The sequence below is a fragment of the Dysidea avara genome, chromosome 10 (genome assembly GCF_963678975.1).
Source record: "Dysidea avara chromosome 10, odDysAvar1.4, whole genome shotgun sequence".
Lineage (NCBI taxonomy): Eukaryota > Metazoa > Porifera > Demospongiae > Dictyoceratida > Dysideidae > Dysidea > Dysidea avara.
In genome coordinates, this window is record NC_089281.1 from 2,412,426 (window position 1) to 2,431,444 (window position 19,019).

Sequence of the window (19,019 nt, forward strand, 5' to 3'; positions counted from 1 at the left end):
TGAATCACTGTATATACATAACTTCAACTCTTATATTGGGAGCCAAGATATAGCTGCAATTATGTTAATCAACATTTATTAGCATTAATATCATTGATCCCTATATATATACTAGCAATTTTATGATATTCTTACAGTTTACCGGTGGTAATTCAGTACAGCATAGCTAAAAGAAAGTCAAATCATCCATCCCTCACCTGTCTAATCCGCATTTCTGTAGGGGAATCTGTGACATCATGGCTTGTAGGTGAAGATGCACTTTCCATCTTAGATAGAATAGTCATTTCATAAGCTTGCACCTACAAACACATACATAAAATTTATATTGTAAATATACGTATAACTTATAATTGTGCATAATGAATTGATTATAAATGAAGTAAATACAGTGGAACCAATATACTAGAACTTTTGGCCATTGTCCGCTATACTATAGAGATACCCTTCTTTAGAGGGAATGGAGCTAGGGGACCAAACTCTTTGTCTTACTTATGCAGTTTTCTTCCATTGTGTTCTTAATTCAAAGAGTCCTATAAGAGAGATTTCACTCTATACTAATTCAAAGAGTCCTATAAGAGAGATTTCACTCTATGCTAATTCAAAGAGTCCTATAAGAGAGATGTCACTCTATACTAATTTTACTTGAAATTTTAATTGTGTTGAAATGCTATTTTGTAATTGTGACCGAATATTGGAAACCGGATATGACTATACATTGCTGTTGACCGGACATTATTGTGACTGGATATTGTTTACTTGGGTTCATACACAGTAAACTGGTAGATTCAGAGTGTTAAAGCTCAATTCAGTATAACTTTGGAAGGCCAAAAAGCTGCAAAGTTGCAACCAATCATGTTAGTCCATAGCAAGCTAGATACTGGTATAACCACGATTTTGAGCAACATTTTATACACAATTGTATCCATAACTCAAGCACACAAACATGAGTGGTGGCAAGAGTGGTGGGTGGGTGAACATTTGGTACATCAGCAGAAAATGGCCAAACAGGTTGTATGAAATTTTCAACTATAATTTATGTAGGGCTACCAAGACCACCTAACCCATTCAAAAGTGAAAGAATTACATGTAGAAAACATCTAGGAAACTGTCCAAGGCTCTAGCCTCATTTTCCAGTTGGTGAGTGGTATTTTGCAATATTCTGCATGACTACAGTGAATTTGAATTCATGAACTGCATCAAAGAAAAAATGTAACAGATGAACTTTGCATGACAAGCATAACCTATGAATTGGTATATACAGTTTTATAAAGTGTCTCGTTTTCTGTTTTGTTCCTCGTGTTATGTAGCTAAGTGACTTATTATTGACTGGTATGAAATTCCCATAAAAATAATGAATTCCTCCATAAACTCGTAACTTAGTTAAACTTTTTAATGGCTTCTGTCCTCTTTTATATGTTTTTAATCATCAGAGAAGGATTTTAAAATGTACTAGGCCAAATGTTTCCTGTAACAAGTTTGTGTTAAAACCAGAAGGTGAGCTGCTACGTTTCTGTGTGACAAATTGATCAAAAAGGCCAAGAAACAATATACTAGTGCTGTAAACAGTGGAAACATACCCTTACAACTATTATAAAACCTGAAACACATCTGATTGATAAGCTGGAGTGGTTGCTACATAGTTCTCAAAATGTTCACCCTTGTAATGAACTAGCAAAAACAGCTCAGCCAGGCTATTCTGTATAGTCTTCAAGCAGGTTAAAAACAAAGACTACTCTAATGACTTATAGTTATAGTTGTTGTACTGATAAAGATAGTACGTCATGTTTTATTAAACTGGTTGTGGTTATATCTTGTGTTCCAACACATGATTGATCTGAAACTTGGAGGGCATGTACATTGTTACACACTGAATTGCATCATCTAAGGCATACATACAGGATATTAGTAACTGGTCGATAATTTAACTAATCCGCTAAGATAATTTCTGTATGAATTTATTGGTTGCAACAATAATATTATATGCATACCTGTATAATGTTAGTACAACAACAGTTACATGACATGATATAGTAAGCCACACTTTGCAATGCTAACCCTTTGTCATATTAGTTGCCATGTATAAATTTTGGTTATTTTTATTTACCAATTTTCGTCTTGCAGTACCAGTAACTTTGCCAGAGTCATGTTGCATAGAGATCATTTCTGTTTCTTGTCCCTAAAGAAACAATATCAGTCTAAAATAATAATAATATATTATCACCATCAGCAGCTACATACACTGGTATCTCTAGCAGCAGGATGGTTGTCATGGTACTCTCTCTACACAATGACATCTCAAAATTAACATTCAGCATGTGTGTATACAAATTCTATATTTACCAATGATCTATGGGAGTCAGACTGTGTTTGAAGGTCAAACAAGAGTTTTCTTCTTTCATGGTTGTTCATGGTGGCTTGTTGTAAACGTTCTTGCATGCTAGATAAGATTTCCTCTTCTCTGCTAGCCATTAAATAAGTAAACCCTTCCTATGTAAAAGTTAATAACACGTTAGAAACACACAATTGAACATTTATGTAGCATACTCGAACGTCTCTGTTTCCATTGTAAAGCATCATACACAGCAAAGCAAGGACTTCTATAAAAACGTTGTCACTACGATGAGCAAGTAATTTGGCAATCTAAACATCAAAGAAAACACATTATAAAACAGTAAATATGCTACAACAGCATACTCTCTTCACAGCATTGTCATAAGACTGAATCTCACACTGCACAATTTCCACTGGTTTACACAATCTACAATAATATCATTAAATATTGCAAGTGATTATTTATGTTAGCATACTGTCTGTAAAGAACAGGATTTTCTCCTTCTTCTCTCAGTCTCGGATCAACAAGCATAACTTGATTATGAATGATGGCTCGAAGTAATTGCAAATATCTGATGTTATCATTCTCAAGTCTGCGACGTGCCTTCTCATTAAGAGTAGGTGACTGCTTGTATGATAATCTGAAAATACATCATCATTTTAAAGGAACACTGTCCCATATACTCGTAACTTACACGAGGAAGTCAATGATTCTTTTGGTGCAAGGTTTAACTGATACATTAGCACCATCAAAACTATCAAATATACAAATCATTAACTAATACTGAGCTGTCAAGGTCAATTTTCTTACGTAATGTAAAGGTCAACATGACGCTGAAATGATTTTCCTAAGGGAAGCCATTCATCACCTTTCTTCTCTAGATGGTCATCTTCAAAGTCACTGTATGCTATAATAGAACACTTTACAGTATGGTTTATACACCGACAACAACATACGTACGTGTTGAAAACTGTGAGCCAATCTGATACTCAGCAGTGTTAGGACCCCAGTATGATAATTCATAATTCCTAACAAATGTATGAAATTGTCTGTTCAGTGCTCTTTCTTGTTCCTGTTAATTGGTGAATACCATGGTAACAATATAGACAATGTGTATAATTACTTCAATAGCTGACAGCTGAATTATAACACCACAGTTAACCTTCTTGTTTCTTGTCTCATCAAAACGTTCCCTTACCTACATAGTCAATGCATGTAAACATCATTAAGAAATGTAAAGTAAGAATACATGTTATAGTTATCTAATCCAAAACAGCCAAGCTGTAAAAAAAGTGTGCGGCCCTCAGAAAGGCTATGGTGAAAAAAGATGTGAAATCCAAGGTGGCGGCCAAGAAATGGCTGTGATGGTAGGTTAATGGTAAAAATTTTAATAATGACAATTTAGGTAAATTTTGTGAAACGGCACAAAAATTCACCTGAATTGTTGTTATTAAAATTTTTACCATTAACCTACCATCACAGCCATTTCTTGGCCGCCACCTTGGATTTCACATCTTTTTTCACCATAGCCTTTCTGAGGGCCGCACACTTTTTTTACAGCTTGGCTGTTTTGGATTAGATTTCATTTCTTTTTGTATTTGTATACCCCAAAGCCGGCCTATGGCCAGCTTTGGGACTTTTTTAACCTATGTTTTTTTCTTTACTACAGGAAGAAGAAAAGATGAAGTAGATGTACTTTAAATATTTTATCAGTAAATGTACAAATTATATATACTGTATAATACATATGGTACCGGATTTGCGAAAAGGGGTCTTCCACACACATCCAATTTGCCAACTTTGACAATTGATAACTTCAGATTGGAAAGAGCTATTGCCGTGATATTTGGGCAGTGGTGAGCACCACTATAGCTGAATACATGGTGAACTTTTCAGGTTAATATGTTACTTGAACACTGAGTTATGGTCTCTAACGTTTACGGAATTGGATGTGTGTGGAAGACCCCTTTTCGCAAATCCGGTCACATTATATTGATTACAGAAATCTCCATGGTGGTTTCTTTGTAACTGAACACTCTACAAGGTGACTTCTTCTAATTGCTCTCTCTACAGGGTGAATTGTTAGTAGCTGAACGATCTACAAGGTAACTTCTTCTAGCTGATCTCTCTACAGGGTGATGTGTTTGTAGCTGCATTTTGTATAGGTAATTTGTTTGCAGCTGAGCTCTTTACAGAATGGTTTCTTTGTAGCTGAACTCTCTAAAAGGTAACTTCTTCTAACTGATCTTTCTACAGGGCAATTTGTTTCTGGCAGAATTTTCTACAGGGTGATTTCTTTGCAACTGAACTCTCTACATGGTGGTTTCTTTGCAGCTGAACTCTCTACAAGGTAACTTCTTCTAACTGATCTTTCTACAGGGCAATTTGTTTCTGGCAGAATTTTCTACAGGGTGATTTCTTTGCAAACTGAACTCTCTACATGGTGGTTTCTTTGCAGCTGAACTCTCTACAAGGTAATTTCTTCTAGCTGATCTCTCTACAGGGAGATTTGTTTGTAGCTGAACTATCTACAAGGTAACTTCTTATAGCTGATCTCTCTACAGGGTGATTTGTTCGTAGTTGAATTCTGTACAGGTGATTTGTATGCAGCTGAGCTCTTTACAAAATGGTTTCTTTGTAGCTGTACTTTCTCCAAGGTAACTTCTTCTAACTGATCTTTCTACAGGGCAATTTGTTTCTGGCAGAATTTTCTACAGGGTGATTTCTTTGCAACTGAACTCTCTACATGGTGGTTTCTTTGCAGCTGAACTCTCTACAAGGTAATTTCTTCTAGCTGATCTCTCTACAGGGAGATTTGTTTGTAGCTGAACTATCTACAAGGTAATTTCTTCTAGCTGATCTCTCTACAGGGTGATTTGTTTGTAGCTGAAATCTGTACAAGTGATTTGTTTGCAGCTGAGCTCTTTACAGAATGGTTTCTTTGTAGCTGAACTCTCTAAAAGGTAACTTCTTCTAACTGATCTTTCTACAGGGCAATTTGTTTCTGGCAGAATTTTCTACAGGGTGATTTCTTTGCAACTGAACTCTCTACATGGTGGTTTCTTTGCAGCTGAACTCTCTACAAGGTAATTTCTTCTAGCTGATCTCTCTACAGGGAGATTTGTTTGTAGCTGAACTATCTACAAGGTAACTTCTTATAGCTGATCTCTCTACAGGGTGATTTGTTCGTAGTTGAATTCTGTACAGGTGATTTGTATGCAGCTGAGCTCTTTACAAAATGGTTTCTTTGTAGCTGTACTTTCTCCAAGGTAACTTCTTCTAACTGATCTTTCTACAGGGTGATTTGTTTGTAGCTGAACTATCTACAAGGTAATTTCTTCTAGCTGATCTCTCTACAGGGTGATTTGTTTGTAGCTGAATTCTGTACAAGTGATTTGTTTGCAGCTGAGCTCTTTACAGAATGGTTTCTTTGTAGCTGAACTCTCTACAGGGTGATTTGTTTGTAGCTGAAATCCCTACAAGGTAACTTCTTCTAGCTGATCTCTCTACAGGGTGATTTGTTTGTAGCTGAACTCTCTACAGGTGATTTGTTTGTAGCTGAACTCTCTACAAGGCGATACTTCTAGGTGATCTCTCTACAGGATTCCTTGTTTCTAACTGAACTCTCAACAGGGTAATCTGTTCATAGCTGAACTTTCTACTGGGTGATTTGTTTGCAGCTGAACTCTCTAAATGGTGGTTTCTTTGTAGCTGAACTCTCTACAAGGTAACTTCTTCTAGCTGATCTCTCTACAGGACAATTTGTTTGTACCTGAACTCTCACATGATTGTTTCTTTGAAGCTGAACTCTCTACAAGGTGATTTCTTCTAGCTGATCTTTCTACAGGGTGATTTGTTTGTAGCAGAACTCTCTACAAGGAAACTTCTTCTAGCTGATCTCTCTACAGGGAGATTTGTTTGTAGCTGAAGTCTCTATACATGGTTTGTTTGCGGCTGAATTCTCTACATGATGGTTTCTTTGTAGCTGAAATCTCTACAAGGTAACTTCTTCTAGCTGATCTCTTTACAGGATGAATTGTTTGTAGCTGAACGATCTACAAGGTAACTTCTTCTTACTTATCTCTCTACAGGGTGATTTGTTTGTAGCTGAACTTTCTACAAGGAAACCTCTTTTAACTGAGCTCTGTACAGGGTGAATTGTTTGTAGCTGAACTATCTACAAGGTAACTTCTTCTAGCTGATCTCTCTACAGGATGATTTGTTTGTAGCTGAACTATCTACAAGGTAACTTCTTCTAGCTGATCTCTCTACAGGGTGATTTGTTTGTAGCTGAATTCTGTATAGGTGATTTGTTTGCAGCTGAGCTCTTTACAGAATGGTTTCTTTGTAGCTGAACTCTCTACAAGGTAACTTCTTCTAGCTGATGTATCTACAGGGTCACTAGTTTGTAGCTGAATTCTCTACATGGTGGTTTCTTTGTAACTGAACTATCTACAAGGTGACATCTTCTAGCTGATCTTTCAACAGGGTGATTTGTTTGTAACTGAACTCTCTACAAGAAAACTTCTTCTAACTGATGTCTGAACAGGGTGAATTGTTTGTAGCTGAACTCTCTACAGGGTGATTTGTTTGTAGCTGATCTTTATACAGGTTACTTATTTCTAACTGATCTCTTGAATTCTGTTCAGGGTGACTGCTCTATTAGGATGACTGCTCTATTAGAGTATCTCGATCTCGCACTTGCTACACCAAGTTGGATTTTGTGTTATAACTCCGTGGCTTTAAGTCTGATTCTTCTACACCATTGAAGAGCCTTTCTAAGATGATAACTCCATCTGTACAGCGATTTTCAAAGCATTACCCCAAGTGGTTTATCTGATAGGCGTGGCAAGCATAATAATAATAATAATAATAAAATTAAAAATTAGCTAATCTTGATTGCATAATTGTTACACACTGTTGATTTTTTCGCTGTATCTTCCTGGTTTTTAGCTCGATTTCTTTCAAACCACAAAAGGTTTGAGGTTCAATAGTTAACCTATTCACCCACCGATTTTCAGCTTCTTCCCATACGCGGTTTACCCTGTAGGCGTGACAACATATTGGTGTTATTTTTCGTGCATAATCGCTCATAACTCTTTGCCTATTTATGGTATTCCAGCCAAAGTTGGTACCGAGATGCGCCTTTATACCCCCCTTCTGTGTGCCAAAGTTCAAGGCAATTGGATATGGCGTTCGAGTTTTATAGCAGTTTTTGTAAGTGTGCGACAAGAAAAAGAAAAATAAGAAGAAAAAAAAAAACGAAGAAACTGAGCCAATTTTTGAAGTCGCATATCTCGGGAACGCGCGAAGCGATTTCGCTCAAATTTGGAATGTGGAGTGCAGCAGTTGGAGGGCATGTCCACAGCAAAAAATCGTCTTGTTTCATCAAGGAAGCACAGAGCTACGGAGGTGTGAAAATTGCGTTTTCTTGCTTCCTGTCAATATACTCACGGGTGTTACGCGCCGGCTTCTTGGGCCGCACGACACACTACCGTGTGTCTTGATATCCCAGTACAATGGTAAATACTAAGAGTGTACCATGATATAACTATTTTATATCTCAATGTAATCACAGACTGCAGTGTACCAACATTAAGGATTTTAGCAATGCATTTATTCATCCAAAGTAGCTCTCAAGTATAGTCTGTTCATGTTCACCTGAGCCCTCATTTCTTGTTAATAACTCTTGTCACATGGGCGAGCTGCCCAAACATTTAGTAGCGCTGTGAAGCCATTTAAACGCCAGAACTGTTTATCAAAAAAGTGCTTTGATACAGGCAAGAACAAATGAGTTATGAGGCTTTAAAAATATTCCATATAATTAGTATAGACGATTCAGGTTCGCAACAACACGAAAACATGCTTGTTCCAGTACAAAACCATTGGGAGTGAACATATGTTCACCTCTTTGATATTGCTATATTTGTCGGGGGCTCAGGTGAATGGGTACTGACTCCCTACTTGCATAGGGATAATGAGTTAAATGTAACTTTGTTATTTGTTCGTATAGCCTAAAGTGTCACTGTATGCATAGTGTGTGTGTCGATCACACCAACCAACAGACAAAGCTGAATCACTGCATAGTTGTCGTAGAGAACTCTATAGACTGTAAAGACAAAGAAAAATACTGGAAGAAGCAGAATTAAGATGAGCTACTAAAACTTCTTATTGTTTCACACAAATGTACGATATAGCTAAATGCATATTATATTTTGATTCATACACACGTTGATTAAGACATAACAACTATACTCTTAATAATCAGTGTATCCATAGATAATGTCTATGATGCAGCCAGTCACTTGCACGCACTTCTCACACTTACCGGCTTGTCCCATGATGCGGCCAAGAAAGCCGGCGTGCCATACCGTGAATATATTGACAGGAAGAAAGAAAACAGCTTTTTCTTGCGTGCATAGCTCCAAGACCCCTTCTTCAAAGCATATCGTTTTTGCATTATAGCTATCTACAATGTACACACAGCAAATTTGACTAAATTCGCAACAGACATTTGTAAGATATTTCAATTTAAGGTGGCGGTTACCTGGAAGTCGTGGTTTTGAAGCCATTGCAAATGAAGCTATGCATTGCACCACAAATATTCATTTATTGCATTATGTGATTAGTGTTTACGCGATAATTAAAATGGCACTTGCGTGTGCTAAGGCCCATTGCCTTGTAATAAAATGAAATTCATTACTGTTTTGTGAACATTATTAAAGAAGACATTCACTAAAGTAAGTAGAGTAGTTTAGAACCTTTGTTCACTGAGATTCGGGTGGTATGTTAGAGCGTTAGTACAACTTTCTGCATCAGTTTTTCTAGTATACTAGTGAGGGAGACCTCTGTATTTGTGTAAAATAAGTGACTGGTATTTGTAGCAGGGCCGCATGTCGACAAAAAAAGGTTTTTGTACCGCCTGTCAAAGTTACAGCAGGTTTTAGACTATTTTGCGGTGGCCAAAAGGACTTCATAATGCCATAGCTTTGTTTCAGCCTGGCGTAGGCTGGAGCTTTGTTGAACATGCCCTGCTTATGCTACTGAAGAATAGATTCCACGATTTACCTTGCTGTATTGTGCAACAAGCTTTGCGTAAACTGACGCCGAAAGGATTTTTGCATATTTGTACAATTGGTTCTCTAGCGTCGCTGTTCAATCTCCAATGACCATACAGACCAGCATGTAGATAGAGGAAGAGCTGGTCTACAATCTGGTTGTGTTCACTTTAGTGTAGCTCTCCAAATCTGAATTTTAAAAATATCCTTCAAGCTGGAAATTGTGAGGTAACTGCCACCTTAATATCTTTTTTTTCTTCTTACACTGTTTGTAAGCTATGGGGGCTTTGATATATTTTTGCACACTTTGCAAAAATTGTTATAAAATGTAAACGTGTACTTCGGTTGCCTCATTCTTTGACACAAATGAAGAGTGTATAAAGGTGAATTCATGTAGCATGATTGCTGTGAATCTGATGAATATCCAAGGAGTTATGAGCAATTATTCACCAAAAAAGGTCAAACTTCTGTCACGGCTACAGGGTAACCCAAGTATGGAAATAACTTAAAAATTGGTATGTACATAGGCTGATCATCATAGCAGTGCCTTTTGAATAGAGTACAAGGTTATAAAGCAAAAACCAAACAAGTGTAAAATCACAGGATTGAGATACTCTAATAGAGCAGTCACCGTGGGGTAATAGAGTTCTTGTTCATCACACTCCTTTCTGGCTGAGTTGAACAACTGCTGAAGTAACTCTTGTATCATTCCGTAATTCATATTGTGGGGAGTTCAATTCATTCTGTGTGTTCTGGGAGATATTCTGAGAGGTTTCAAGAACAGTTGAATGATATCACATGTACACATAGACCAAATGTTAGGTGGGGTCAGGTGTACTACCATAAAAGAAAACTAATGGCAGTAAAACATAATTACTTTATACAGATGACTTTACAAATCAGACGTATCTATACAACAATATCAGTGATTATAATGTCATGCTTCCTAGTTCTTCCACTCACAGTAAGCATGTGTCTTCTGCCGTTTGCTGAAGTTTAAACAATCCATATCACATATGCTATCATCACATGATATTATAGTCACTAGTGTGATTGTTTTATTGGAATAGTTCATGACTGCTCTATTAGAGTATGTTGATCTTTGGTGTTCTATTGCTTTCTTTCCCTCTTAGATTTTCTGTTCAAGGTTCAACCTTAGGGGGTCTCAAGATCCCAAAGACCCCACTGGATCTACCCTGAAATGTGAAGTAAAGCTTGGACTTGGAAATGAAGGTAGTTTGCTGTTTTATTGTATGAAGAAGGTCGCAGGTTCTTTTGTATTGCTGTTTTAATTGACAATAGACACCTGGCACTACATCACATACATATAGCACAGGGCATGGCACTAAATGGATTTATCTGTTAGTGTATTCACGGATTTAGTTTATTTATGGATATTAAAGTAAGTACTGAAGTCACTTTATAAGCTTGCATTTTGATTTTCTGTGCTTACTTGCGCACCAACAATCGAGGCTCTCCTGTCATTGCACTAACATTCAGCCTCAGTAATGGCTTGTAGGTTATTGATAATCACATTACCCAATATAAATACACATGCCTGTAGTTTCCCACACTTGCAGATGAGTCACCCAAGTGGAATATAACATGGGCACCTGACGTATACGCACTTGCACTCTTGCGCTTGTGTGTATATATCAGACAAATCACTCATGTTACATACTTGAGGGTCAATATCCAGTGTGAAGCCATTACAGTCACGATGCTGTAGAACTGTAACTGTTGTGGTGTACAATAGTTCCCACTGGGTTTGTGAACTTAGGAAGGTTTTGATAGTGTCAGCAAAATTCTGGAAATATTATAAAATATTACAAAATATGGTTTATGTGATTGGCTTACTAAGAGTGAACTAGCCATTGCAGCTGTTACCCTAATCTCTTTCATAGGATCATGTGAATCACTGGCAAATGATTCAGCTGGTTTAAAATAGTCAGTGTAGAAGACCTGTTAAACAGCTACAAAATAAAATTAGTTTAGCAATATGTTAATACCTCAAGCAAAGGAAGAACTCCTTCCATTATGTAAACAAGTAGACCTGGTATTATTTCACCATTTTTATTGGTTACATGAGGGATGTCTACTGCTGTAGTCTTTGCAGTAATTCTACTGCCCAAGTGGTCCTTTGAAGAACTCAATTTAACAAATTCTGATGTCAGACTTTGTTGTACTACTCGTTTTTCATTGTCATCTTTTAAACATCTCAAAGCTCTGACAGTGCCATTCAATACATCACTAATTTGCTCCAAGTAGCTCCACATTTTCCTATCACAGAAAGTTCACATAGCAAGGCAGTACTTAAGACATTAATGATGGAGTTCAAACATGAATGCCTTGAAAGTATTGTTAGTCTAAACATGTGGTCTCAGATAACTCTTGAGTACTATATATAACAGAGTTTTACTAACACAGCATACACACCCATCATGATAGAGAATGATAGAGCCACTCTTTGTTTTCTCAACTCCTGAGTTCATGTATACCCAAAGCAAAAAACATGCATATGGCTTTTTCCAAAGTGGTTGAAGCTCATCTGAAGACAGCATCTACATTGTAAAGATTCAGTGGTTAACTGTAGCTGATATGCATGTACAAACATACCTCAAGGAGCTCACTAATGCTGATCACACTCTGACATGTAGACTCCATGAATAAGTTGTCTTTTTCACACAAGGTAGCAAGAAGATCAAATATACTCAGCATCATTAGTGCTTGAAGTTCATCATTGGCAAGTGCATTTATCCTAAAATTCATATATAGCAAAGTGTTTTTACTACTCATTTTGAAACAGCTGATATACTTAGTCACTGGGTAAGGGGATAACCTGTGATAATATATTCTCTTAGCTTGCACACCTGGTATTGTGCACAAGAAAATAAACCCGAACACTCCAAAACGGACTTGTTTCTTAGTAATTGCATTAAGGTTGCAATTACACAAAATGATCGGGACAATTCTATCAGACTATGAAACAAAAATTTAATTCTGTTGTTATAGAGGTTATCCGTTTGACGTCACCCTAAATATTTTCTGTATAACTACAGGTTATCTTCGTGAATGCGTAAGGCAAGAGTGAGTTACAAGCCGAAGAATGCTAGTGAAAACAAGAAAGCTGTGGTGCATTTGTTATGTTATTCGTTGCTTAGTAATATCGCTTTGCAGCAGGGCCATTAAACTCCAGCTGCTTGCTGGCTTGTACTGCTGAGTTAACACAGTCCCTTTTATTCCTGCTCCTCAGTTGGCTATTAATATAAGTAACTCATTCGATGCAGTGATTTCCCCCAAGTCTTTCTTGAATTGTGTAAAATTGCAAAAAGTTTCATTTTCTTGCATGGGTCCATTGATTTTTGCCTCAAAAACATGGTGTCTAGTAACTGTTACTAACTTAAAATGACGTAAACAGATAACCTCTATTAGTTATCAATATGGTGTACAATGTGCAATGCTTGCACTCATAAACAAATAATGTACAATAGAACACAGTAAAGGTACCTATTGGACACGTTATCTTCTTCTAGTCCAAGTAAATGTCCAGGAAAGCTCCGGTAATATTGAATAAAATGTTTTATCATGTAGTCTTTGTTACGCTTCAAAGGAAGGTTTAATTCTTTCACCTACATGCAAGCACAAGTATAATATGCATAGAGCAATTTTGAAATAATTAATTCAGCAAACCTTCACCATAGCTTGCAACAATTCAAACACTTCACTGCATGGACAAATGTCACGGTCAATATAGAACACTTTTATTGATTTAAAAAGTTGTTCAATTTGTGTTTCTTTTATTTTCAGACACAGTTCATGTCCTTCAGTCAAGACCTACAACAACAAAAAACAAATTCAAACTTTTGCACATACATTAAAATAGGGCCATACCTCAGTCAATAAACTGGCCATTTCAGGAATAGCAATAGTTACGTTTAGCAGGCTGTCCACATATTTGAACAATTTCTCTCTAATTTTAGTATTTTGTCTAAGTGTATTTAACATGTAATAAAGTTTGCTACAATATACGTACATGTATTACATACACTACCTGGCTAGCAGTCTCAAAAATTGCAAACATTTACTGATAGTAGCTTTCTTTTGCTGATTATCAAACACATCTGTTTCACTGACAGTTGCATTAGTTGCCAACAGAAGACTCAGTATATTCCCAAACATTCCTACATATAATGTACATATACATCATTATTAAGTTTTGCAAAACTGTGCTTACCTGTGTTGTACAATATTCTCTGATTTTGTTCATCAGGCTCGCTTTGATCTCCATCCATGTGACATAAACTACATATGATATGTCAATCAGTTATCTTATGTGAAGACACAGTTATAATGTAAATGCCACATGCCTTATGGCAGGGTGTTTACAAGCTAAATGATTGTTAGCTGTCCTGTGATAGTAAATGAATGTCACACAAATGACCATCAGGACAGCTGTATATCATACAGTACAGTAGTACTGCACAGTAGGGATCAAGAAGGTTTGGGCTTTCCTACTCAAAAGTATCACCCAAAAACCAGCCACACTACTTCTTCACGCCAGCTTGGCACAATTGCTTAGTCATAATCAAATCCAAAATGTCTTCAGAGTGACCCTAAACCCTTCTAAAAAATAATTTAAAAAAAAATTCTATTTAACTGAATTTTCTACTAACTGACGTTTAACTACATAACTGATGCCTCCAGCCAAGCATAACTCAACTATGGTTAAAGCTGCAGAACTTATTTCTTCACTGTTCAATGCTACTTGGGCATGAAATGTGCCTGCATGCAAGGATCATTATTATAATAATGTCTGGCCAGTATCGTTCTTTCCATACCAGTGATGTTACAAAACGTAAACAAATAAGTGTAAGGAAAAACTACATTTAGTCATATACTGTATAGCTGGAAATTTTGGAGGGACGAAACTTTCATGAATTTCGCGAGTAATGAAAGCTTCATGAAAATATAATCATTAAATGTTTGAGGTTGCACATATAGCTATTACCTTTCCAAAATGGTATTCTAGGTTTTCGTGAATTAAAAAATGTGAAAATCATTTTCACGAAAGCTTCATTCCTCAAAAATTTCCCACTATACAGTACAGAGTATAGACATTACTGAAGTAGGGATTAAATGTTCACTAGTACAGCTGCAGGTTTAGATGACCTCCCTTGTTTCATTGCTTTCTTTGTTTCTATGATCTCTACTCAAATTCAAAATAATTTCCTAATTTTTCCTTACTGTTACTGGTTATACCTTTACTGTGTTAGCTGTGGAGAATGTGCTCAAATACTCATCTCACCCATATTTCAAACTGACACAAAGCAATCACATCTGAGTAGCCTGTACGTTATACAAGCTCTATAGAGCCCTCGAACTTAAAACCTTTTGCTCATATGCCAGATAGATACTGATACAGATACACAATTTTAACATGTATGTTCTACAGTTGGTCTTCAAGCTGCAAAGCACACCTGGTGAGTAAACCCATTTTATAACTGTTTTAAAGGGATGCATCCTTCTGTAAAAGTCCTAAATAGTAAGACCAAGAACAGTGAAACAATGTTGAAGACTGATTTTTTTAACATGCTAATATGGCATATATCAATGATTATGATTCATGTATCAATGTGAGTTGAACATCTCACTCTATTGTATACCTTATCAATTGATCTAAAACACTGAGTAGTTGTTGGTGTTGTTCTTCATGATCATGAGCACCTACTGCAGTAAGATGATGTAGTGTAGGGTGTAGTTGTGTGGTTATCATATGAAATACTTTCTCTGATTTTGAAGTAATTAGTAACTACACGAAAAAAAAACAAATAAAAGTTTTAACATCAAGTACCTACAACTAACCTGTGCCTGACTTGCATTTTCAAACAATTCTTCTTCAACAGAGTAAATTCTTCCCAACAAATGAAGAGACTCACACAATAACTCTTCATTCTGGTACTGTGACAAGTCCTATGACATGATACAACAGTTACACATGACACAAGAACATATAAAATAATGTTAGTGTTAATTAATAATGCAATAATTGATTGGCTTACAATCAGTATCTCTGAAAGCTCTTGGCTATCACAATCCAAGCAACAATAAAACAGAATTTGTTCCAACCTGTCCACAGCTAATTTCATTAACCTACATAACGATGGGATCACATGATACAGATACATGTGCTTATTAACATTACCAAACATGTTCATGAATTTGAAGTTCACTAGCACGACACTTCCACAATAGTCGCAGAGCTGTAGGAGGACCTGGCATATCATCTCTATTAACCTACACACATAGACACACTATGGAATATTACATGTAAAAAGCACACATTAAGACACACGGTAGTATGTTGTGCAGCCAAGAAAATAATGACAGGAAGAAAGAAAATGCATTTTTCACACATGCATAACTCCATGGTCCTTTTTCAGAAGTACATGATTTGTGCATTATTGCTGCCTGCCACTTTTAGCACCTTAGCTGCAAGCCCTCACAGTTAGACTTAATTTCTTCATCTTTTCACACACTTTAGTACAAAATGCACATTCATAACTCAATTGCTGTGAACTTTGGTATACATTAAGAATGTATTGAGGTGAATTCATGTATGTACTATACCAAGTTTTGATAAACATTCACAGAGTTATGGACAATTCTTTGTGTTAGAAAAAACAACAACAGATTTTTGTCACACCTGCAGGGTAAATTGCTTATGAGAATAGCTTGAAAATCCATTTGTGTATAGGTTAACTATCATATCTCAGACCTTTGTGGTTTAGAATAAATCGCAGTGACAGCTAGAATTAAAGGTGAAAATCCAGCATAATGTCATGGGGTCAACAGTCACTGAGTAGCAAAAAGTGCACAAATAATGTTTAAAAAAGCTCGAATCAGGTTCCTTCATACCTAACTTCCAAACTCTTAACCACTAAACCACTGTTGTCAGTTGCTCAGCTCACTTAATTTCTGTTTAATCTGTACTCAATACTAAAATTTCATAGTCAAGATACATGGTAATGTGTTGTACGGCCAAGAAAGCCAGCAAACCACACTATGTGTATATTGGCAGGAATAAAGAAAACATGTGTTTCATGCATGCATAGCTTCATGGTCCTTCTCAAAAGCACACACTTTTTTCATTATAGCTGCCTGCCACCTTCGACATCTCACATTCCAAGATCACCTTATGCATTCGTGAAATACAAGCCCTCAAATTTAGGTTTAATTTCTTTGGTTTTCACTCAGTTTTTCTAGGGGTTTAATTTTTTTTCCTTTGTACATATTACAAAAAAACAGTATAAAATGCACATCTTGATTGCTGTGAAATTTCTCATACATTAAGGATGTATTGAGGTGAATTTATGCAGCAAGTCTGGAGGGAATTGATAAATATTAAAGGACTTATGGATGATTTTATTAATGATTTTTTTGTCATGTCTGCAGCAGGATAATCCACCTAAGGGAATAATTTGAAAACTGGTCTGTGTATAGGTTAACCATCATAGCTCTAACCTTTTGTGGTTTAAAAGAAATTGCAGTGAGAGCTCAGTACAGATTTACAAGGAAGTAAGTAACAAATATTTAAATAAAATCTTATTCTTATAACTAAATACTATACTTCAAAGATTCACACACCCCAAGCTTTGACACAAGCAGCTGAAAGCCAGCTTTTACATTCTGTTTCTCATGAAGAGCAAACTTGCTTGCTGCTTTCTTTACTGGACGTGTAGAACCAGCATCTTGTAGATTCTTATACAGAGTCAGATCTTCATCTTGTTCCTCTAATTTCTGATTAGGATCAATTGCTCCCCTTAGCTGTTTGTAATCACATACGAATTGCTGAGAAATGAAACGGTGATGATGTACTTTAGTAAACACAAATTAATTGGCTAACCTGTAATCTCAAATGGAATTGATAACTAAATAATAAGTCAACTATTCTCAGTGCTCTCACTTTTACAGCAAACAAAAACTTGTTCTCATTGTTATTTTCAAATCTCTTTTGCTGTAAGATGCAAAAGATATCATTTCAACTAATACTTTATGCACTAGTAAACCTCTTACATCAGTTTCAAATGATGTTTCTATATTAGATGGTTTATCAGTTTTCCCATCCAGGAGTTTCAATAATGGTTTCATCAGAACATTGACATCATTAATGCCAGCATAATAGCCATGTTTGATCAGCAAGTGTAGGAGCTCCAGCACCTTAAGATGAACCAATATTTGCTCACATCAACTTTAATGCAAATGAGACTTACCCCACGGGTTAATATGTTCATATCAGTATCAGAAGTGACTATAGACTGTGATAAATATTATTGTTATCTATCAAAAGTGTACATGTTAGTCAGTCACCTCATGTTCACTGAGATATGTCAGCATCCACTTCTTTAAAAGTACAAACTGTACATTTTCCACTTCAGATATGTTTTGCTTCTTTGTAGATGTTTCTTTTGTGATATCTTTATAAATCTACATGCAAGCATAATTATGTAAGTATACATGGTGGGGGGGCTAGTTGACACACTTGTGTATATAAGCCTCTCGTAAACCTGGTAAGAATTTAATGAACATGTGCTCAGCATGAAATAAAACAATTTAAACAAATAAAATAGAGTAGAGCCTCCTCTTGGTACAAAAGTTAGTATTTGTACCACTTCCTAGATCAGTCTGAGATCCATTCATAGCTAATATAATTAAATTTTGAGGGCTGTACTAATGTATACTACTTTAGACACAATGTCAGACAGTGAAGCAACTATCTCACCTTGCTTGTAATTGTTGTTTGGCACTTATGACCATGCATGCTTGTGTGTGTTCACTATAAGTTACGTAAGGTATTGTAGTATGACTGATTACATCATTCACATGATCCACAATATAAATTATCAGGCTTTATAGCCCCACTGTTGATGGCACTGCTATTTGATAAATAATTGTTTTGCACTGATGCATGGTAGCTATTCTAATGTAATGAGATGACTCGTGCATGTTGTGTCATTACAACCCACTTGGGTATAATACTTGAACAGAAAACCATAGGTTTTCATGTAGCATTATTTGCTCTTCAGCTGCTTGTCCAGTGTTCACTACAAATTGTAATGCCTGAGGCTCGAATTGTAAAGTAATGTAAACTATACTAATTTCTCAGAACAAAGACCAGAAGGGGAGATTGGCTAAGTTCACTTCAAGGACTGCAATTTTAACCATCAGAGTCATCTTACAAGCCCAAAGCATAGAATAGCTAGCTATATAATATAATATTATTTAAAGTTACTTTCAACAGTATTTTGGCCACAACTAGCAGTCTCACTTCTAGTTCTTTGATGCTGGTGGTTAGTAGATAATACATCAGAATTATTGTTGCTCCACAACACTACTGTAGAGTATACTTTAATTGACTGTTCTATTAGAATGTATGACTGCTCTATTAGAGTAAATCAATCTGGGACGTGTTGTGATAGTATTTCACTTGTTAAACCCGTGACATCAACTGCAGAAAAATCTGTTTCACGAGTTTTGCATTATATATTTAAACTGCTGCAATTTGCCAAGCAGCTACCAAAGGTATGTATACTATATCTAACAAGGTATACTTTGTATGTACTCTCAATTCG

The 19,019-nt window shown here is 36.2% G+C and overlaps 1 protein-coding gene across 2 annotated transcripts in view; it reads right to left on the reverse strand.

Moving 5' to 3' along the window:
- LOC136236897 (inositol 1,4,5-trisphosphate receptor type 2-like) overlaps window positions 1–19,019 on the reverse strand; it is a 62,733-nt gene that overhangs the window by 9,567 nt on the left and 34,147 nt on the right. For both annotated transcript variants that reach the window (XM_066027126.1, XM_066027128.1), the window contains exons 29-58: window positions 17,758–17,874; window positions 17,661–17,705; window positions 17,464–17,607; window positions 17,294–17,404; window positions 17,035–17,238; window positions 15,593–15,684; window positions 15,450–15,540; window positions 15,253–15,360; window positions 15,054–15,199; window positions 13,625–13,692; window positions 13,442–13,571; window positions 13,282–13,378; window positions 13,081–13,224; window positions 12,898–13,019; window positions 12,007–12,148; window positions 11,827–11,951; window positions 11,400–11,670; window positions 11,248–11,352; window positions 11,072–11,197; window positions 3,456–3,530; window positions 3,293–3,404; window positions 3,143–3,239; window positions 3,027–3,086; window positions 2,808–2,972; window positions 2,695–2,758; window positions 2,545–2,640; window positions 2,341–2,487; window positions 2,239–2,280; window positions 2,105–2,176; window positions 198–299 (exon numbers count right to left, since the gene is read on the reverse strand). In XM_066027126.1, the coding sequence (XP_065883198.1) occupies window positions 198–299; window positions 2,105–2,176; window positions 2,239–2,280; window positions 2,341–2,487; window positions 2,545–2,640; window positions 2,695–2,758; window positions 2,808–2,972; window positions 3,027–3,086; window positions 3,143–3,239; window positions 3,293–3,404; window positions 3,456–3,530; window positions 11,072–11,197; window positions 11,248–11,352; window positions 11,400–11,670; window positions 11,827–11,951; window positions 12,007–12,148; window positions 12,898–13,019; window positions 13,081–13,224; window positions 13,282–13,378; window positions 13,442–13,571; window positions 13,625–13,692; window positions 15,054–15,199; window positions 15,253–15,360; window positions 15,450–15,540; window positions 15,593–15,684; window positions 17,035–17,238; window positions 17,294–17,404; window positions 17,464–17,607; window positions 17,661–17,705; window positions 17,758–17,874 (3,420 nt within the window). The remainder of the gene's footprint in view (window positions 1–197; window positions 300–2,104; window positions 2,177–2,238; window positions 2,281–2,340; window positions 2,488–2,544; window positions 2,641–2,694; window positions 2,759–2,807; window positions 2,973–3,026; window positions 3,087–3,142; window positions 3,240–3,292; window positions 3,405–3,455; window positions 3,531–11,071; window positions 11,198–11,247; window positions 11,353–11,399; window positions 11,671–11,826; window positions 11,952–12,006; window positions 12,149–12,897; window positions 13,020–13,080; window positions 13,225–13,281; window positions 13,379–13,441; window positions 13,572–13,624; window positions 13,693–15,053; window positions 15,200–15,252; window positions 15,361–15,449; window positions 15,541–15,592; window positions 15,685–17,034; window positions 17,239–17,293; window positions 17,405–17,463; window positions 17,608–17,660; window positions 17,706–17,757; window positions 17,875–19,019) is intronic.